The 24,081-nt window shown below is 35.0% G+C and overlaps 1 protein-coding gene across 1 annotated transcript; it reads right to left on the bottom strand.

Moving 5' to 3' along the window:
• Nucleotides 1-227: 227 nt before the first annotated feature.
• LOC127791689 (50S ribosomal protein L6, chloroplastic-like) lies at nt 228-10,612 on the bottom strand (the record flags this gene model as incomplete). Its single annotated transcript, XM_052321669.1, has 2 exons — nt 228-614; nt 10,431-10,612. Coding segments are annotated over 2 exons (483 nt in total), but the record flags the coding sequence as incomplete, so codon positions are not given.
• Between the last annotated feature and the right edge of the window lie 13,469 nt (nt 10,613-24,081).

Genomic DNA, 24,081 nt, shown 5'->3' with positions numbered 1-24,081 from the left:
ATGACATTAACATATATAATATTCAAGCTTGATATGTATTTATACATTTTAAATTTTCAAATAATATATCAACACGACATGACAGTGATGACACTACTTCTAAATTTATCAACAGTGTCACGACGATCGATGAAATTTTCACATTGGAGACTGATGATAAAATGAAGACAGAAGTTTCTCAAAAATGATTTAAATCAAAAGCAAAAATATTTTTGCCTTGCCTCTCACCCAAAAGCAAAAATATGCAATTAAATCAACAAGAACAAATAAGATATAAGATGACAAGTCGTCAAGAAATAAGGATTCTATCTACCTACACTGATGTCATGACACTCGCCTTGTGCTTCTTGTAAGGTTCTGGAGGCCTCCATTTTCTAATTGAAGCAGCAAATTGGCCAATAGCGGACTTGTCATATCCGCTTACAGCAATTCTTGTATTGTCTTCAACCTTCACCTGCAAGCCGTCTGGGATTTGCATCCTGACCGGATGAGAGAAACCTAGACTTAAAACCAAGTCTTTTCCTTCCAACATTGCACGATATCCAACGCCCACCAATTGGAGTCTCTTCTCAAATCCCTTTGATACACCCACCACCATGTTATAGGTGAGAGTCCTGAGATGAAACAGAGTAGACCTAAGAAAAGGGCATAGAACACCCCACATCCAGTGTTTTATTTAGCCTTCTTTCAACAACATTATGGTAAGCTCTATCTCATATGAATTGCTAAAATGGTATTTGGAAAGCTTAATCAAATCCACATTCATCAATTAGCATTTACAACACAGATTTCCTTGGTATTAATAACTACAAAAGACAAAGAAAATAAAAAAAGATTCCAATGAACCTCAAGGCTTCCGATGCATCCAAGATGACAGGGGACAACAGAGAAAGTCATTGATAACATTCCCCAGGAGTGACTGGAAAAATAACAAAATAATATGAAATTCACATTTTCTTCCATTATTATATCTCTAACTAAACCATGCATCTGTTAAGTCATAAGTGAACATGATTAAAAGTTGTTATAAATAGTATACATTATAAATTTCTCTTTTGAGTTTAAAGAGCCTCAATGAAATTGAGTTGGTCATTTGTTTCTGTTTTCTTCAGTAAACACATATCCATCCATAAGTATAAATATAGTATATTATATACTGAGAGAAGGAAATATATTCAAGTTTACAAATTGGATGAATGCAGGATAGGCCCCTGCAGCATCCCCCATAGGGAGAGGGAGGTGATATTATTATCCGCTGATATCTCAAGGAAACCAAAGCAGGCAGGCTTGTATCCTAAGCCAAAAGAAGAAGAAAAAGATGATTAAAATACTCCATAATCTTGAACTTTATTCAACAGAGTGCCTTTGTTACTGTTTCAAAATAGTTGCTCTTCCAATATAACAAAAGCAATCAGCTTGCAGAGTTTAGGAGTGACAACAGTGTAGCTTCATCAGCTCCCCGATAATGAAATCCAGTTAAGGCAGTGCAAGAAAGAACAAAATATATATATATATATATATAACGGCTTGTTAGTGGGTCTAGGAATTTATTAATATTTTATTTATATTCTATTTATGGACATTGAAAATTTTGCCCCCACTAAATTAAATGTGGGAAATATTTTTATGTGACAAAATGTATGTAAGTAAATTATGTGTTTAATTTAATAGTTTGGAGCTTTGAAATTTTGGTTGAGGCCAAGTGTAAATTTGGTGTGTTTTATTTGAAATAAAGTTGTAAAGTTCATTGGGCCTAAGAATATGTTGGGCCTATTGAGTTAGGCTAATGAAATGGGCATGGGCCCATGTATATCAACTTGTGTATTTTATTTAATAAAAACAAAAATGAATTATGAAAAGTCTAAAGAGGTCTTATCTTACATGTTGAATGTGATAAAACTAAGGGTAAAATGAGAATATCATAAATGGATATTTATTATGAATAGTCTTGTGCGTACTATTGGGAAAGAATGGAAAATGGAAAAGAAAAAAAGAGAGGTAAAAGACCAAAATGAGTCTAATGAGATTGTGGTGTGTGTGTTAGTGAGAATGGCAATTTAGTAATTAGACGGGGGGGGGGGTGGTTGGAGAGTTGGTGGCACCCATTCCTCCCCCATGCCTTCTCTTTTTCCTTTGTCTCCTCTTGCTCTCTCTCTCTTCCTTTCTCTCCCAATTAGTTTCTTCTCCTCTTTTCTTTCTTTTTCTTGTTCTTCTCCTCCCATTGTTCTTGTAGTGGAGATTTAAGAGGTGGATTGCAAGACTCAAGGGGTGTTTCTTCTTCTTGGATTTTCTTCATCAAGGCAAGTTCTCTTGCACTCTTTCTTTTTAATGGTTTGTGCAAGTTCTCTTTTTTTGGCAAGCTTCATTCTTCTTTTCTCTTATCTTTTAGTGCAAGAAATATCCTTATGTTTAATCAAAACTCTTGCTATCATCTCTTCAATGGTGGTTTTTGAAAGATTGTAGTTAAATGCAATACTTCCATGCTTTTCTCAAACCCTGTGGATTTCTTTCAAGGGGTCGTTGAGTCTCGTTTTGGTTTTTATGGGGCTTGTTTTTCCCAACTTTTGTTCAAGGAATGGAAACTTGAGGGTTAGGGTTGTGTTTGTGAGTGTTTTGGGAGTTTGTTGTTCATGGATTTCCAATTTCGTATGTGTTTAGTCGATTTTCGAGCTGAAGGTTTCGAAACCTAACCTCTATATTTCAAAACATGGCCAAACAGAAACTTATATTTCGAAACATGCACTCTATGTTTCGAAACATGTCTAAACAGAAACTCACTGTGCATGTAAGCACCCTCGCCCGAATATCTCAACCACTCGGATTATCTGAACGGGAGAGAATTAAAACAAGAATTAAAACAACGGAATTAAAACAACGGAAGAGCAGCTATATACATGCATACACTACGGGAACACCGCTAGCACAGTGGTTATAAGATAAATAAATGAATTCAGACTCCTGTGCCGACATACATAAGACACGAGGAAAGACGCGACACAGTAAAAATAATAGAGTAAATTCTACTCAGACATCAGAGTTGACGGGGACTGACGGGATTGCCTGTACACCATACCGACTCTGCTGCTAGAAGCTGACTCCCTTGCCCTTGACCCACGCTGCTACTACCTGGAATGATGAAAAGCAAAATAAGTCAAGAGTTTCAGCAAGTATAAAAAGAGAAAGACTGAAAGCTATATAAATCCAATAAACTCTTCCCAGAACACTAACCCCCAAGTACATATAAGCCATGAGACGCTACCACACAATAATATAGCATAATGAAAGCACATATCGGTCCTTGGGGCCCACACAAGACACATGGCACCCAAGTCCCATACCAACCTGCCGCTGCCCTGAAAGGCAACATATATCTCCAACAAACCTGCGCGGGCTGTAAGCACCCCCGCTCGGATATCCCAACCACCCGGACTACCCAAACAGGAGCGCCTACGGGAGGAGAAAAATGGAACACAAAACAAAAACCACCCTGGCATGCATACGCAACAATAAGAACAGCAGAAGCGAAGCTAAACACATGCATGCACTACAGGTACCCCGCTAGCACAGCGGTCACATGATAAATAAATAAATAGAGACTCCTGTGCCAACATACACGAGACTCGAGGGATGACCTGGCACAGTCGAAAATAATAAAGTAAATTCTATTGAACTATCAGAGTTGACCGGGACTGACGAGATTGCCTGTACACCATACCGACTCTACCGTTAAGAGATGACTCCCTTGCCATGGCCTACGCTGGCACTACCTGGAATGATGGAAAGCAAAGTGAGTTGAGAGACTCAGCAAGCATAAGAAAAGAAAAGCTGAAGGCTACATAAAACCAGAAATTTCTCCCCAGGATAAACCCCCAGGCACACACAAGCCATGAGACGCTACAACACAATAGCATAACAATATAAAAACACATACTGGTCCTTGGGGCCCACACAATACACTTGGCACCCAAGTCCCATACCAACCTACCGCTGTCCTGAAAGGCAACATGTATCTCCAACAAACCAGCGTGCGCTGTCCCAGGTCTGTACTCCCGTCACCCGTCCATGTCGGTACTCCTGACACCCGAGCCATAGGCTCTCTCGGAACGGTACTCCCGTCCAAGAACTAATAACCACTGGTAACCATGCAATGCGCATAGAAATGCAATGGCGTAATGAGCATCAACATGATACATGGCGCCCATACATCCAGGCATCAAGCCATGCTCCGCCCACATAGTAAACCACACGCGATGCATATGCCCGTGCTGGATGCAACCTGACCAAGCTAGCATGTTCGTGTCCAAGCATACTCAATAAATGAATATCCCAACATGCAACCCGTACCCATATGCATATCAAATCATGAACAGAATATAATGAATCAAAACGTGCAGTAAATCATATACTGGCAGAGTTAGTCAGTAGTGCCCGGCACCGGTCAACAGTCAGTGACTAGGAGTGTCCACCCGACGGTCCACTTCAAGGCCGTACAATAGTCTACCCCAACGTCACCAACAATCGACCCCTGCCCTACTGCTCGATAACTTCAACCGAACCATAAATAAATCTGAGAAAAACTGTAAATAAACCCGATAAAATCGTACATAAACCCGCACGTCTAGGAACCTAGTTCCTAGGCTGGTTTAGCATCATTCCCAAAAAGAGTGGGGGCAGTACAAACCCCCATAGGCTTACGACGAATAAAATTCTAGAAGTCTCGGATTTAATTTAAATTAAAACAAATAAATAATAATCCAATAAATAAGGCTATGCGCCGAATTAGAGTAAGGGAGATGATAAAATACGAGAAATCACAGGGTCTCTCACAGGAATTAAAGAACAAGAAGAGAGGGTTAGGAGCTTGCCTTTACACGGCCGTTTCTTGCATTTCTTGCACTCCTCGTTTAAGCTAATTACAACGTTTCCCCGCTTAAACACCACCAACTTAATACACGCTGGCTTGAAGCCTCATCACTGTCTCGGCACGAACTCCAGCCCGAACTCCGAGCTCTTCTAGGATCACCGCCTCCCCGGTCAAACCTCGACTCATTTGGAGAGAAATTCAGAAACGCCCACACCGACGTTGCCTCCCGAGCTGCCATTTGAGCCCAAAAATCTCACTTCCGAGCTCCCGACACGCTCCTCCAACCCCAATTTAAATTCTAGAACTTTCCCCCATTTTTCTGGAATTTTTTGGGATTTTTCCCTTATTTTCCAGAATTTCCATTATTTCTTTTCTTTTTTATTTCTCTCTTCTTCTTCCTTTATTTTCTCCCGCGCGACCACTGTTCTGCCTTTTTCTTCACTGCGCGCACACAGCGCTCGCCGACCGCCAGCCACTTCTGCATGGACCACCGGCCATCGTTGCAGCTGCTACTCACCGCCACGGACTGCTCCCGACCACCACGCGAACGTTGGTTATCGGCCAGCCTTGAACTGCCCTCACCACAAGCCTCAATCGCTACCATTGACGGCTGTTTCCGGCGCTGATAGGTGTCGCGGCCACCATTGGCCGACTCCGCCTCTACGAGCTCCACCGTGCGCGCCTCACTGCACTGCCTGCTGCTGCCTTCTTCTTTCATCATCGGGAAGCCATGGTTGCTGCTTCCATCGTCGGCTATGGCAGCTACTGCCATGGTCGATCTTCCTTCTCCCTCACAAAGCTCTCTCACACACTCTCTCTCTTTCTCATGAACTCGCTCCTCTCGGCCGTGGCTTTCTCTCGATCTCATCTCCCTCACTCGGCTCTCGCTCTCTGCCCTCTCTCTTTCTCTCTTCTGCTTCATGGCCACAACTCTCAATGAGAGACAAAATATCAAATTTTTTTGATGCTTAGCACACAACGCACCGCCTCTCATTTTTAATTAATGTAAATTTAATTTAGTTTATTCTTTTATTCTTATTTTCAAAATTTGAGGATATTACACGGGCTGTCCCGGGTCGGTGCTCACATCCCCCATGTGTCCGTGTCGGTACTCCCGACACTCGGGCCATAGGCTTCCTCAGAACGATCCTCCCATCCGAAAACTAATAACTACCAGTAACCATGCAATGCACATAAAAATGCAATGGCGTAATGAGCATCAATGTGATACACTGATGTCCATACATCCAGGCATTAGACCATGCTTCGCCCACATAATAAACTATACGCGATGCATATGCCCGTGTTGGATGCAACCTAACCAAGCTAGAATGTCTGTGTCCCAAGCATACTCAATAAATGAATATCCCAACATGCAACCCGTACCTATGTGCATATCAAATCATGAACAGTAATATAATGAATCTAATCGTGTAGTAAATCACATACTAGTAGAGCTAGTCAATAGTGCCCGGCACCGGTCAACGACCAGTGACTAGGAGTGTCCACTCGACAGTCCACTTCAGGGCCGTACAATAGTCTATCCCAACATCACCAAACAGCTGACCTCTGCCCTACTACTCGATAGCTCTATCCGAACCATAAATAAACCCACACAATTAGAAACCTAGTCCCTAAGTTGGGTTCGGCATCATTCCAAAAGGAATGGGGGCGATATGAACCCTCGTAGGCCTTCAACAATTAAAATTCTAGAAGACTGAGATTTAATTTAAATTAAACAATTGAATAATAATTCAATAAACAATGCTAGGCACCGAATTAGAGTAAGGGAGGGGATCAAATATGAGAAACCACGGAGTCTCTCACAGGAATTAAAGAACAGGAAGAGAGGGTTAGGAGCTTGCCTTTACACGACTGTTTCCTACCTTTCTTGTACTCCCACTGCGAAATAAAACGTTTAATAGCGATTAATAAAACCGTAGCTCACATTAATTAAATCTAACCATATAATATAAATAATTTAGTCGTCTAAAATCCCATGTAGGCACACCACAAATAAAACCCCAACGAGTATCATATTTAATTTAAATTAAATCACGCTAATAAAATACTCATTTCGAATAATTAATATGCTAAACCGAAATGAATTAAGGGAAGACGAGAGGTTCACAAAATGGAAAGAAATAGCAAGGGTAGAGGGAGCTTTCCTTATTTAAGCTGATTACAGCATTTCTACGCTTGAATACCACCAAAATAATACACGCTGTAAAATAGAATAACTCCCAAAATTAGCAAAATAGGACTCAAAACGAAATTCCAACCGTACAAAATGTTTAATACGCATTTCTTTACTTACCGAGCTAATTAAAACTCAATTAAATTGAGTTTAATCCTAACTTTCTCCCAAAAAAATGGCCCCCTGCGCGCTGCTTCTTCTCCATTTTCTTTCTGATTTCTACTCGCGAAATGATCGAAATTGGCCTTAAAAATGAAGCTCAACAGAGGGCCCAATGTGCACCACGTGGCGCGCTGGCAGCCGCGAATGGCTGCCACCGCCTTGCCCAAAACGGCGCCGTTTTGGGCAAGGTTTTGGTTGAAAAATCATCCAAAATCCCTCTAACGCGCGCGCCTTTCCCCCTGCTCGAACCCGCGACCTCCCGTCTCATCCCTCACGCGCATGCCAGCTGAGTTGGCTGCTCTCTCACTACATAATGCGCATCCCATTAATTTTAAACCATTCTCGAATCCCATTTTTCGAAAATTGCAAAGGCACCCCAAAACTTTCACAAACTCACAGTTATACTCGCATCCAATTTTTCCTCTTATTTCACTGACTCCCCATAATTTCTAGAAATTTCACTAATTTAATTTATTTTCCCATTTCATAAATACTCCCAATTAAATAATTATTTTCTCAAAATATCATAAATAAACATTTTCTTAAATCTCCAAATACCCAAATAAATTAATATTTTCTTTTAACCCACAAATACAATAAATAATACTGATTAACCACTTTCAAATAATTTAATTAATTACCTTTACTTTCCTATTTCCTCAAACAACATAAATTATTATTTTATCTTAATTCCTCAAATATTCCATAATGTCCTCAAACATCGGTTTGAATAATTATTATTTATTCTAAAATTTCGGGATATTACAGCACACCTTGTACTCTTTCGGCCATAACTTTTGATGTGGAAGCCCAAATTGAGATCCATTTGAAGCATCATAAACTAGACTTCGAGGGCTTCGATTTTATATATAATATCATATACTTTAGTTACGATTTGAGTTGGTAAGACTTTTCTCAATCCAAATTATGTATGATTGTTAAAATAAGTTGTTATTAAATGCTTTATCTGATATCACTCAATTCTCTAAAATGATAGGAGGTGGTTGAAGATATATATATATATATATGTGTGTGTGTATACATGTGATTCATGAGATAAAAACGTAATTGAATTGCATGAGGAAGCATGATAATCACAATTGGGAAGTTGTTAAGAAATGTTCTTGGTTAGCATGTCCATAGAATCTCATGTGTGATGCATTATTATCATTATATAAATAATTGCCCTTAATTGATGTGGTGAAACCTATTTAAATATGAATTGAGTGAAAGAACCAAGAACCTTAATAAACAAAAATTGAGGGTGTGTAAATGTCACTTGTTATAGCATTGCCTGTGGCTATGTTGCCTGGCGGCGTGTTCGCGGAATTATATTGTATAGAGGTGTGTCCGCATAAGTATATTGTATGGCAATGTGTCCGCATAATTATATTGCTTGGCGGTGTTTTCACGGAATTATATTGCATGGTGGTGTTTTCACGTAATTATATTGCATGGTGGTGTATCCGTGTAAGTATATTATATGGCAGTATGTCCGCATAATTATATTGCATGGCAGTGTGTCCGTAGGACTATATTACATGACGGTGTGTCCGCATAAGTATATTGCATGACGATGTGTCTGTGTAATTATATTGCTTGGCGGTGTGTCTGCAGAATTATGTTGCATGGCGGTGTGTTCGCAGAATTATGTTACATGGCGGTGTGTCTGCATAATTATATTGCATGGTGGTGTGTCTGCAAGACTATATTGCATGGCAGTGTGTCCGCATAAGTATATAGCATGGCAGTGTCCGTGTGATTATGTTGTATGGCCGTGTGTCCGCGTGATTATCTTGCATAGCGATGGCACATGGTATAATTATGTATTGATGATTTCACATGTTGTGAGCGGAAAATGAAGTGATCTAAGAATGCTATGAAAATGTGGATAAGAGACATGATATTATATTGAATTATGAGAATGGGATTGTATTATTATTATTATGGGAAACCTTTACATTCTAATTAAATGGCTGGAAAACATTGGTATGGGCGATAAGGTATCTATTGTAGACCCTCTTCATTATTCATATCTTTAATTCAATGATTGCCATTGTTGATTACATATATAAACTTGTTGAGCTTTATGCCTCACTTTGAAAAATGTGTTTTGATGAAATGTAAGAAATTATATTTTTTTGAGGATGTTGTCAAGTGTAGAAGGCATGAACCCTATGGTTGTCTAGATGTCGGATAGTGCTTTTCTTTTGACTTTGAGTAATTCATGCCTTCATATATCGTTCTATTAATGCTTTCTTTTGCTTTATACTTGCTGAACCTTGTGACTCACTTTGTTTCTTTTGTCATTCCAAGAAAGTGAAAGATAGATATTTGAAGCGAGTTCTAGTTAGATGTGTACAGAGATGTCCCGGCCTTAAAGATCCATAAGTGTAGTTTGAGACATGATTAGAGGGTTTCATTTTGTATTTAAAGTCTTGATGTCCTTTTATTTTGAAAATGCATGGGTGGAAAGCCTGAGATGAAGATGTAATGAATGTGTATAATCTATTATGGCTCCTATTGATAGTGAGCAAATGTGAAAATAAAAAGATTTTTTTTTTGTAAATTTTGAGTGATTTTGTATCTGTATCCATCTTCAATTGACCTTTTCTTGGACTTCCTATGCTAGCAGGAAAATCCGGGAACAGGCCTTGACAATATATGTATATATATATATATATATATGTAGAGAGAGAGAGAGAGAGAGAGAGAGAAATTATTTAGTAATGTAGGTTCCGCCTGTACTTTCTGATTGCATTTTGCAGAAAGTGCCCATCTCTTGGTAACTTGGCATGGTAAAAGATCAATCATTATTAGTCTATGTAACTACCATTTGTAGCAAACTTGTCTCGTAGAGTCTCATAACTATCATATAACTTAGTATTTTTGAACAAAGAATCACCTTGGCACTAATTCAGATAATTGTACACATGGACATCATGAAGATCATGAAATTTCAACACAAATATCTTCTCCCCCATAAATTTTTAATAAAAATTTATCAAAAGCTCCTAGTTCCTACCATGTGTTAAGAAATGTTGCTACAAGAATTTACATAAACAAGATCTACCAGCATATATTCAAATCAAATTATGTCCTAAAATTACAAAAATAAACAGATATCAAGAACGAAGGAGGTGCATAAATCTCCAAGCATGAATACACAACTAAATTAATTAGAAAACAAAATTGAAGTGACCTTACCCAAATAGACCATGCATTTGGTTGGCCTGTCTTGTTTCCGCTGCCTTTCTAACCCTAAGGACACCTGACTCTAGAGCTGGTAATTTTAGACACGATCCGATTACACGACACGACACGACACGACACGACACGAAATTAAGCGGATTAGGGTTGGGGTTAATTGGGTTCGGGTCATAAACATGTCAACTCATTTATGACACGATTATTTTCGTGTCTTAGGCGGGTCAACCCGTCTAATCCATTTAGACACAAAATGACACGTTTAATTAAACGTGTTAACGAGTTGACCCGAACACGTTAACACGATTATATACGAAATAACACGTTTAATTAAAAAAATTAGTGAGTTGATCTGAATACGTTAACACGATTATACACGAAATAACATGTTTAAAACTAAATAACACGTTTAACAGATGACACAACACGACCCATTTAAATTAAACGGGTTAAACAGGTTAACAGGTGACACGACACGATACGATACGTTTAGTTAAACGGGTTAAACGGGTTGTGTCGTATTACACGTTTAATAAACGTGTCGTGTTTGGGTTTAAGAAATTTGACACGATTATTAAACGGGTCGTGTTCGAGTTAGCCTGACACGTGTTATACATGTGTCTCGACACGACACGATTACGACCCGTCAACAAAAATTGCCACCCCTACCTGACTCCTCCCTCTCAACTTTTACTTCACGTGGATAGGTGAGTGAAAGCTGCCCTGGAGGACTTCACTTGCAAACCTTGACCTTCCAAAGTGATTGTCACATTAGATGGAACTTCAATTGGTTGCTTCCCAATTTTGGATTCTTTACATTCTATAGTCTTCCTCATAAAACCAACATGAGTGATGGGAGTGCTTGAAACACATATCCCATTTCTTTCTCTCCAAAATGCCGATCTCAAGTTACTGACATGAAATGAATATAATTATCTTAAAAGTCAGAATTAATTTGGATCAGTTTCATTGGAGTAAATAACTATGAGATTAAAGCTCTTTCTGCACAGAAGCTTTTTCAGAACCAGCCCACGAGAGAGAGCATTTATCAAACAGCTATGTTCAACCCCTTACAAAATCAATTAAACCTGAAAAGGCCAATGCTACACAAAAGAGGAAGTTCATACCCTTCTCCACTGATAACTATGACCAATCATACCTGCAAAACTGGGACCAAAAAATACACCTAAAAATTCGAGTACCAAAAACAAGAACTGAGTAACAAATGTAGTAATGATGCAACATTAGGTCTAGATTCAGACTAACCACCCAACACACCTTGATCAATAGCAACCAATCACACATAATTTCGACCCCGTTAATGTTTCACTCTCCACTAAAGATGCTCCAATCATCAACCAATCAAGAGTAGCTATTCTATCAAAGTTGGAGTTCTGAAATGTATGCAATTTCTCTCCCATTAACGCTACTATGAAATACCATAATTCTTAACTGAACTATAACAATTACTGTCAAAAAGCCACCCAAAGATTTTATCGGAATTAGTCTCCATCCCAATAAGATTAAGTGATGCTGTTCCAGTATACAAGCAAAACGAGAACAGTTGTTGCGTTACCATAAAACTACAACTCCTTACATGTGCTGAACAACAAACACCAAGCAAAAACCCTAAACCATGTTCAAGTAGATAAGACAGCATACCCATATCAAGAATCCATCATAAGAATCCAATTCATATTTCGGCAATTAAATTCCTCAGAGAAAATAACACCCAGAAAAACCCGGTTTTGTGTTGAAATCAAGAAGAACCATCTCAGACTCACGATATTGAAATGACCCAAGTAAAATACATTTCCAAATTAGACAAATACGATGTGCATATAACACTTACCAGGTTTACAAAGAAGCAGAGATTGAGGAAGCCATTGTTGGTAGCTTCGGGGCTGGAGTTTTGAGGACCCGTTTCTGGTACTCGACCAAAGGGGCTATCCAAACCGAGTTATCCCTGCTACTTGGATCATATAAATAAACTACAATTGTATAGAGTTATTTTGGTGTAAGATAAAATTGATGAAAATTTATCATAATGATTATGTGACATTGTATTTAAAATTAAGATAACTTATTTAACAGATTTTTTAGTACAATAGTCAATAACTTGTTTGACTTTTGCCCCTAATATTTATATAAAAATTCAAAACTCATCTTGAAAAAAATGTATATATCATTTGTTGTTAATAATTTTTTATTTTCATCTCTTTCTTTCTCTAACTAGGAAAAACATTTTGTTTTTGTCATTTTATTTTATTTTTTTATTTTATCCCACTCCATTAGTCACTTCCTCTCAAAGAAAAGCTTTCAGGTTGCAATATATAATTCTTGGAAAGATTTTCATTTAAAATTTAAAATTCATTATTTCAATATATAATTTTTGGAAAGATTTAAATTAGGTCTAAATCCACTAAGAGTGTGCAGCAGCCAGTCTAAACGATTTGAAATGTATTTTTTAAATTAAATTACCATATGTTTGAAACTATAAAGATATTAGCTTAGTGATTTGAGCTGGATGAACTATAATAATTAATAAAAAAGAGAAAACAATAAATTGTGAATTTCATATACCTTGCCTAAGGTTTGCATATATTGCAGTAACCATCTTTGATATTTCAAATTAATAGACACCTTCCCTAAGTTTTATAATTGTGAATTACATTTCCTCCATCATTAACATATAGCTGTTAATTATTTCTAAATCCCAAAAATGCCTCCATCTCTTTCAATTTAATTATAATAAAAAAATAAAAATTACAATAAATTATGTCTGATCCAACCACACTTTCCTTATCATTTTGATCATTTTGAACCCAGTAATGAGTTCAAACCCTCAAACTTTTTAAGAGGTTTTGAACCCAAAAAAGAACCCAAGATTAAATGCATCTCTAGGGGATTGAAATTGAAAATAATCAATTGATTTTTGAGAAAACCTAACCTCACGCGACGAAGTTTTGCTAGCAAAACTTTATTGAGTAATAGGATTCTCAATAGAAAGAGAGAAAAACTTGTAAACTCATTATCAACCAAGTGTAATGCATCGCCAACCTATTGCAATAGGTTTTCCATCTCGATCAACTTCAATAAAAGTGATAAATAAATTGAGATAAAAAAAAATAAAGTTGATCAATTGATTTTGCCAATCATCGAAATGATGAAATGAGAGACTAAAATGAGAAAATGCTAGAAAAGAAAACAAGTGAGGAAATAAAAATTGAGAAAGAAATATGTGCGTGAGAAAGGATAGAAAGAGATAACACAATGTTTAAATAAAAAACAAAATAGTCAATTTTTATGCTTAGTTAACTAAAAAGGAAATCTCTATCATTTAAAAAAATACAAGCGTGGTTGATACAATTTAATCAAATCTCAAAGATAATGTACAAAATTTACCCTATATTTGAAACCACCCAACTTATAGCTTTGCAATTTGTGTGATTTCAACTATAATAATTAGTCAACAGAGAGAAAACATACCATTAATGCTGCCATTTACAAAAAAATTAAAAAAAAATGAGAGTTTTCAATTAAACTAACTCATCAAAGTTACTAATTTGCATTATTGAGGGTGAGGTAAAAAATTTTAATGATATTTTAATTGTTTCAAAGACTTTACCACAAATAATTAAACCAAAAATTTTGAATTTATTATGAACAAATCTCAAAGATAATATGTAAAATTTACCCTATATATTTTCACCTAAGAACTATAAAAAAGTTATCCTCATAGTAATCAAAGACATGTATTTTCATCTTTCATTACTAGGGATGCAATCGAGCCGAGTCGAGCTCTTATGAACTTAAGCTCGGCTTGGTAGAAAAATATTAAGCTTGAGCTTGATCTTGAAAGTTTATTCAAGCTTGTGACAAGGTTTAGGTGATTCAAGCTTGAGCTCGCGACAAGGTCAACAAATAGCTAGAGAATAGTGAGAGAAAAGGAAAATAACAAGAGTGCTAACCACAACAGATGGTGGAGGTGATGACAACAGTGATAGAGGTGAAGGCAACAATGAATGGTAGAGGTGATGAACATGACAACAAATGGCAAAAACGATGTAGGTAACGATAGCAATGGAGAAAGATGATGGGGTCGAAGACGACCAACAACTTCGATGGTGAGGTAGATGAATGATGGAAGTGATAAATAAGGCGAAGGAAACAGTCGGGATCGAGAAAAATGGAGAAGGGTGAAAAAAATTGGGGGATTAAATCCCAATCTCATGTAGAGACAAAAAATATTCAATATCTAATTTCGTCTCTATTAAAAAATAAATATAAAGTTTGACAATTTTATGTTAAATAATATATTTATAAAATTATAAATAAATTTATTAATCTATTTATAAATCAGTCTGTTCACAAGTCTTTTTGCTAGCTTCTAATTAAACATACTTACAAGTTTCTAATCAAGCCTTAACAATTTAAGGTTTATTGAGTTTAATCTCAAGTGGTTTACAAATTAAGTTTCAAAGTTACACTCAAGGTTGGTTTATTTACTTTAGCGAACGAACTTGAATGAGTTTTTGTCAAGTCGAGTACAAAACAACTCGCGAATGACTAGACTCATTTGTGACCCTATTTTGTCAAAATTATTGGGCATAATATTAAAGTATTATCCATACAAGACTATCCAAATATGGAAGTGATTGTATCAAAGACAAGTGGAGTAAAGATAGCTTGTGGTGGTATCATCTCCAATGCAAGGAAACGACTTAGAGACTTCATTTCAGTGTTTTCAAGACGTTTCTCATTTTGAAAACGTCAAAGATGGCTGGAAACTTTTTCGAGCTATTTTTGTAATTTGCGAAACATTTCAAAGGCATTTCACAAATTATAAAAAATTGTCGAAAATGCATTTTTGACCGAAAATGTTTTTTCAACGACCAATTATGGTTAAAGACCAAATTGCTTCAATTTCTAACCACACACTATATATATTACCTTCTTTTCTTCAGTTTTCTTCACGCTACCTATCCTTTAGGTCTTAATTTAATTTTTGTTTTTGAATTCGGAAGATCGTCACTATCATTACCTCTTCGATTGCTTCTTGCTTGTCGGTATCATAATCTTAATGGATAATTGGGGATGAAAGGTGAAGTTACACAATCTTATCTCACATGTACAATTTTTTATGCATACTTTAGATGTTCATGTTAGAAGTAATTACATTACTTACTTGGCAAGTTGTCTCATGGTGCCATTTATCATATTAGTTATGATTTACATTTTATGTGACTCTTTAATTTACATATTTTGATTTGACTTAATTTAGGTATGAAGCATTGTTCTCAACTTCATGTATGATGACCTCTCAACTTTTTAAAAGGACAACGAGAATACACTATAGGAAAAAAAAATTGATTATAAGGATAGAATTTTTTTTCATCTTTAATAGAGATAGATCTCGACACGAATAATCAAAATCATCCAAAAAAGTTTATAGAGAAAGTTTTAGAGGCGGAAATAATACGTGTGTATATTATTGTGTATATATATATATTGAACATGTAAATTATGTGTATATTGTAATTAAATTATATGTAACTTGTTCCGCGTGAAAAGACCATGCACGAATTGAACTTGCGAATTTTTAAAACAGGCAATCGTTGGCTATTTGTATTTTCCTAGATAATATGTTCGTTGAAAAAATTAGATTAACCTTGATGTATTAATCATCAATTCAAAGTAATCAATTAGTTGGATATTTGTATTTTCCTAGAGATATTAATTTAACCAAAGAATCTCTGCACTTAATTAAACTTCCATCGATCCTAATAATATTTATAAGAGTATTTGCAAAAAGTAAAAGTATAAATTAGTTAAAAAAAATGTAAAACTGTAAAATTAAGACGCTAGTTTTATGCATTGTATAAATTAAGTTTTGAGAATAATAATCTATATTATAACTAAATATTTATAATTTCTTTTGAGTTAGGATTATGTACCGCCTAAGTCCATTGGGTGCATAGAGGTTGCAGTGACTAGGCATTGTTACAAATACTTTTTTAAATATTTTTTTATATATAGTTTTTATTGAGAAGAACAATAACCTATTACAATTATTCATTAAAATATTTAAAACTATATATAAATATTTTTTTATATATAGTTTTAAATACTTTTTGTAACAATGATATAAATGTCAATCCATCTCCTACTTTGATAAAACTGGAGAGGCAAACAAATTATTGTCTTAGAAATTTTAATTGCAAAAATTTGCTATCTTTATTTTGGTTCAAGGATCACTGAACATTTGATGAATTGGTCCAAAATGTACAAATTATATCTATAGCCGAACTTGGACTTGTAAATTTACAGAACAGGACTTGTTGAGAAGAATAAAGAGAAAATTCTAGTTAAATATTCAAAATTATATTTCAAATATCCTAATTTTTACTGGGAATATGTTGGAAGAAGGAAAATGTTGCTGCAGCTCAGGTTATAAGGCAAACAATTGGGCCTTGCACTGGTCATTGGTGGTTCAGCCCAAAGTATATCCAGGCTGGGCCTGTTGGATTCCATTGGGTTCCTTCCCTTTCTCATGAGTTATGAAGATGGAAGGAGAAGGGATATTCATTTTTTATGTTTTCTGTTTTTCCCACAACCCAATTACCTAATTATGCATTTGCATCCATAATTATTATGGAAAAAAGAAAATCTTGAGAAGATGTTAAAATCAGTCTAGAATTTTCTTTTGTACCAAATATGAAATCATATTTGTTACTCATTGTGATAGCTTATACAGTTTAAATTGAAAGTAGTTTTATTTGTAAAACGTTAAAAAATGTTGGTACTGATTGGTATTGGAAAAAGTTGAATATGTGCAGGTGGGGGCTCTCTAAAAGAGATGCTTTGAGAATCACCAACCAAATAGATTCTGTTATTCCTTAAATTAGAGAAAAAAATATAAATAAGTGAATCATAATCGAATTAACACATGTTTCAGATAAAACATTTTTTTAAGTAGATAAAATATAACACAAATATAATAATTAAAATGTTCAAAAGTATAAAATGCCATGATTTATTGGTGCCGTTGATATGTTTATTTTCAAAAGAAGAAAAAAACCAGTGAATGGGGTGGCTGCCTTACAATGCAATGACTGTGAAAGATGCTATATGTGACCCTACGAAATGCAAAGGTGTCTCATCATAGCTGTTAAAAATTTCTGTTGCCTATTGATTATGATACCGACAACATAACAGGTGTGCTAAATAAGTTGAAATTGCTTGGAACCCGTGTTTATGTTCTTCATGTCAATCCAGACCCAAAATTGAGAATCTTTAACATTGCCCAAAAACTATGTAACGGATTGGATTCTGCTACAAATAGATACACTCTCCTCAGAGAACAAACTCTGTTGACAATACTTGAAGGTGTACTTGGGTTCCGTCAACATGCTCCACAAACCACCCAGAAAAAGGCCTTTGTGTCTTGATGGTGAAAGATGCAGCAGGATGGGAAAGTAAATTCTGAAGAATGTTTATGGACTTTATGCATATGATACAACGTGGGCAGTTGCGTATGCAATTGATAAATTTCTGAATGCGCATAATAACATAAGATTTTCTTTGAGTGGCAGGCTACAAGATGCAAAGGGATCTAATCTAATATACAGCTTGGAAATCTCAAAGTTTTTGATGCCGGCAAACTTCTAGTCAAGATATTACAAGACACGAGCTTTACAGATTTGACAGACCAATTTTAATTCAACCCTGATCGGAACCTTGTGAGCAGCCCTTATGATGTTATTAACCTTGTGAGCTTTACAGGTAGGTTATTGGTCCAATTATTCAGATCTCTCTATTTCTTCACCCGAAACTTTTAAAGGAAAAGAAATTACCAAATGCTTTCTAGGTTGGAAACTTGACGGTGTTATATGGCCCGACGGCATAACGAAAAAGCCACCAATGGGTGGTTGCAGACAATGGATGACCGTTTAGAATTGTAGTGCCAAATAGAGTTAGTTTTGTTGAATTTGTGACAGAGATACGACAGCCACAATTGTTAGGAGAGAATGAAATAAATTTACCAAAATTTTTAGAATAAAATTTCACCAATTTTATAAAATCTCCCTAATTTATAAGAATTTGCGAGGAAGCTAAATATGTAAATAATTGTTCAAATCGATCAAAATCAGTCACACAAAAGACATAAAATTTTTACCCCTAAGTAAGTCAAGATATGAGAATAGAGGCTCTTATATCTATTAATGACGGATCACATCTACATTAATGAGAGTTTCGTCTCCACCATGTTATCACCTAGGAACCTTTACTGATGCCAGATAGCTAGTCCCATCATCTGCAAACGCACGACACATGCATGTTGAAGAACATCTCTTCATTCTATATCAACCAACTCCCTTTAAAGTTAAAATATCTTCTGATCTTTGACCTACTAATATATTATCTCTCCTTACTCTCTTACTGAGTCAACTGTCGGAGTGCTTATAGATGTCAATCATTTCTTGGACCGCGCCCCACCGCTGATAATTCTTTTTTGATCAAGAAGGAACAATGCATATTATATGTTATTATATTATAGTCCGGAAGGAATAATACATATTATATGTTATTATTAACAAATAGAGGATATGGACATGTGATAGGATGATCATTTCAGACTCAAATCAAATCAATAATTTTGAGTCAAACCATAAATTCACCTTATTCGATCAAAAATATTTAATGCATAGCAGTTGATATTTATAATATTTATTTATTTTCTCTACTCTTTCTCACATATTTAGTTCTCATGCCAAGCGTCACGCATGTATGTAAAATAATTATGATAGTTTTTTTTTTTATTAAAACTCGTGTAATAAACCTTTGAATTAGTCTTATTTAGAAACTAAGTAGAGATCTTTTATAAGTTTAGTGTTGACCACTTAAATATTTTCATAAATTATCTTTTACAAGTTTACTGCTCAAATTGGTCCTATTTAAAAACCAATTAAATATTTTTTATATAAATTATTTTATAATCATAAATAAAAGATCAAATTAAAAAAAAAAAAAAATCATCCTCCAACCAGCACATTGCTTGAATAATGAAGATTGAAGATGAAATATTGAAGACACGTTCACGTGATTCCTTCAAGTCAAAAGTTAAAACATATATATGAAATTATTATTATGTATTCATATACACAACATATTAAAAATATTATGAAAACAACTTGACAGGCTTGGCCCGTTCGGCTTGCTTGAAAGCCTTTAGGGTCAAGTTGGCTAAGACTATACGAGCTGGCTCATTTAATAATTTTATTTTTCTTTCATATTTATAACTCATGATTTTTCTAGTAGTTTTGAGATTAGGTATTCAACATAATTTGTTTGATAATTATAATGCTCCTTATCATCGAGATCATTTATCACATTCAAAATTTATATTTTTCATCCGAACTCTTTGACAAGTGTTTTTTAACATAATTTATTTGATTATTATAATTCTATGTAACATTACAATTATTAATTAAATTTTGTTTTTTTTTGTTTGCTCAATAAAATTTTATTGTTCATCATGTTTAGAACTCATGCCTTTTATCTTAACTCTGGTATGAGAGCGTTAAATATAATTACTTTTGATTGTTAGGTCTTTCATATTGATGGTGTTGATAACATTCAAAAATGTACACTTTTTATTAAAACTCTACAGTAAGGGTGTCCAGCATGACCAACATGTCTGGTCTGGCATGACAAGTCCAATTCTCCTCAATATTGGTGTCGTCTGTCATGTTTAAAACTTACATTTTATTATAAATTTATAATAAGGACATCCAACTTTGACAGCTATAACCTCTTTAGCATGAAAATAATCATTTTGATCATGTTCAAAGTTTGTGCTTTTTCATAGTAGCCATGTAACAAATGCATCCAACGCAATCAACTATATAGATGTTGTTGTAGTTTTTGTTGGAATATAATAATTAAAATTTATTTACTATAAAAAATTTAAAAAGCAATAGAAAGAACATGAGGCATTCCTTGGCCTTTTTGCCCTAGTCATTGAACTTTGAAGAGGGGGAAGTCGATTAGGGTAGACCCAATCCACTAGCCCTAAAAAGACTTGATCCGCTAACAGAGAGAGTTATGGAGCCAAAAAATCTAGAGTTATTGGGAGATGACAAGAGATCTTTTGTCATGTGAGTAGGTCTACAAAATAAAAAGGGATCAAGGGCACACGAATCATATACGACCCCTCCAATGATTAAGTCAGATGGACTCTTCATGCAACAAAGGAATGCAAAAGATGCAGGGAAAATGTTCTGAAGTAAAGAAGGTGATGATCGAGAAAGGTATTGCTTTAGAGTTGTTTTTTAGGCTAAACGTGTTTCGCCTATCGGGACTTGTCCCCAAAATTGAAGAGTTTCGCCTATCAAGTCTCCCGAACCTCAAGGTTCGGGAGAATTGATTTTCTACTATTTTATATTTTATAATAGTTATATATATTATACATATTTTATATTTTATAATAGTTATAATTATAATAATTTATGTATATAAAATATGTATGTATATAATAATTTATGTAATATAATTATGTATAACTATATATATAATTATAATTATAACTATATATTATAATATATAAAATATATATATCTCCTGAACGTTGAGGTTAAGGAGAAATCAATTCTCCCGAATCTCAAGATTCGGGAGAATTGATTTTTTCCGAATATATAGATTCGAAATTCCATCAATCTCTCGAATTTTGAGATTTGGGGGTTGGGGGATGCCCCGAATCCCGAAGTTCGGGGAAATCCAAATCGTCCGAATTTCAAGTTTCGGGGTATCTCCCAGGCCCCGAGCCCCGGGGTTCGGGGCTTCAGGAAAGAGTATTTTTTATTTTTTAATTAATTTTATTTTTTTAATTTATCACTCATCTATGTAATTATGTGATTTAATTTATTTGTAATATATATAAATTATGTGATTTAACTAGTGATTGATGTTTATGATGTTATAAATTATGTTATTTTTAAATATAAATTATATAAATGCATGCAATTTGATAATATTAAGAAATTATTTTAATTTTTAAAAATATTAATAATTTTCTACTGTTTTATATTGATTTACTATAGTTGTTGCTATTTGAAAAAGTGATTGTGGCAATGGTGGGTGAGAAAGTGGGTGCACGCGCTTGAGGAGTAATGGTGGGTGGTTGATTTTCAACGATTTAAATGAGGGCAAATACGAATTTTCATTTGAAGATATTTTAGAAATATTAAAAGTAAATTACGAAGAATAAAATACATGGTTGCAAATAGAATTTCTTTAGAAAAGGACAATGATAATTCGGCTGAATGGGTGAAAAGTCCATTTGCCCTTGCATTAACACTCAATGCATTAACGGGCTTTTCACCCATTTGGCCGATAAATTTGGCAAACAATTTCGGCTGACTTCTCATTGTCCACCGAATTGTTAAGACATCTAGAGTTCAAAAGTTGAAACTCTATGGTGGTCATTTCGCATGCTGTGTCATTGGTAAAGCTTGAGATTGCCAGTGTTCTTAATGATTGATTACGCTGTAGGGATTTGCTGCACCAAAAGAGGCATAAGGCAAAGTGGCCAAATTCTAATTTCATGGACAGCTTGTGGAGCTGAAGCATGGTAGTGTTGTGATTGCTGTTATTAGCAGCTGCACAAATGCATCAAATCCTAGTGACTGGGCTGCTAAAGGTCCAATGTTGTTGGTGAGTCTTTGTATGGGGAGCCAGCCAGTTTTTTCCTTCTTCACTTTATGATTTTGTTGTTTTGTCCTTTTCCCTTTATAGTAATCCTACTTTATAACAGGGCGTCAAAGCAATCATTGCAAAAAGTTTTGAATAGATCCATCACAGTAATTTGGTGGGAATGGGAATTGTTCCATTTATGCTTCAAGGCTGGTCAGGATGCAGACTCCCTTGGATTGACAGGTCATGGGCGTTATACTATTAGCCTCCCAAGCAAAATCAATGAGATAAGACCTGGTCAAGATGTTACAGTCAGGACAGACATTGGAAAATCTTTCACCTGCACTGTTCGCTTTGATACTGAGGTACCCCCTACTTTCTCCCTTTAGGTTTTATTACCATTACATTGAAAGACAATTTTGTAGGCGAAGTCTTATTATAAATGAAACATAAAAATGGAAGGACAAGAAACACTGATAGAGAGAGACAATCCGCGTGATTATGAAATTAGTTTGTTTCTTCATGTTTAGAATGTAGGAATATTAGTGTGATTGAGGAATTTATGTTTGGAGAGGCTAAAATTTTAAACAATTAATATAATAAAATTTTATTGTAACCAAAAAGTCAGTATAATAAATTTTTACTAAATAAATTTTTTTCTTATATTAGTTTAGTTCTGTTAATTTTTCTTAAAAGTTTAATTTTCTATTTTTATTTTGATTTTTTGGTTGAAATAACCAAACTAATCGAACCAATCAAATTTTAAAACGATGTTATTTTGATGCTTATAAAACGATGTTATTTTCTTTGATTTTGTGTGTTTTTTTATCAACTATTTTAATTTTTTTAATTTTTGTGTGTTTTTTTTATATAATCGGCTTAATTTGATTTATGCAGTTTGAATTTATTTTTTTTATTATTTACTAGTTCAATTTTTTAAATTAATCAGTAAATTAAATTCAATTTTACTCCAATAACGGAACCAATGATCTGGACCATGAATGCTATGTTGCCCGCCGGTGAGGGGGGCGTGGGCAACATAACGTTCCTGTGATTTGGACACCCCAATTGTTGGCATTATGGTGCCAGACCTTGTTTCTGGGGAATCCTATGCTTACACCAATTGAACCTATATGTAGGGTTAATTTTAAATAGGTAACTGAGGCAGGGATCAATATGTGGACAAGTTTTGGCAATAACAGCAAATTTATTCCTAGTAGTTGAAATTGTGAAATGAAAGAGAGAGGCTCCACACGAATACCTTGTACACTCCTTGACCTTCGTGCATGGGGACGTCATTTGTTTGTGTCAGTAAAGATGAAATTTTTGTGGGATATTAATATTAAAGAAGAAATTTTTGGATTTAACGGTGATTAAGATAGCCTTATGTGCAAGTCAATAAATTTAAAAAAAAAATAAATATGGAATGTAATGGACAATAGAAAATAAAAGAACCCTTTTGTCAAAATTTAAAAAGTTAAAAATTTAGTTTACAATTAAAAATACACTAAAAATTCAGCACATTTAAGTAATTTATCCATATTTCTGTTTGGAAACTTTGCCAAAATGGCATAAGATTAAAAATGATGTGATCATAATTCAAGTAGTTACAGATAAAATTTATTTTTATATCACTTGCCTAACTTTAATCCAATAAATAGTAATTTAAATGTCTATCATTTATGATGTGGCCGTGTACTGTGAATACTCTTCGACCTTATGTCACCGCTTGCACGCTAAAATCTTTGTATTTTAAAACTGTATCCAGACCCTTCCTTAATCTCTCCCCCTCCATCCTCAATCTCCACCACCATTGCTATTGCCACCTCGATAAAAGATGAGCACTTCGCAAGATAATAATATCCACTGCCTCTTCAAACATGGAGAGTCGAGTGGAGAGCTAGAGAGCATTTTAAGTGACGCCAAGAAGCCATTCTCGAAAGGCCTCTGATCGACG

The sequence above is a fragment of the Diospyros lotus genome, chromosome 15, assembly GCF_014633365.1.
Source record: "Diospyros lotus cultivar Yz01 chromosome 15, ASM1463336v1, whole genome shotgun sequence".
NCBI classification, from domain to species: domain Eukaryota; kingdom Viridiplantae; phylum Streptophyta; class Magnoliopsida; order Ericales; family Ebenaceae; genus Diospyros; species Diospyros lotus.
This window is presented reverse-complemented; position numbering and strand designations above follow the sequence as displayed.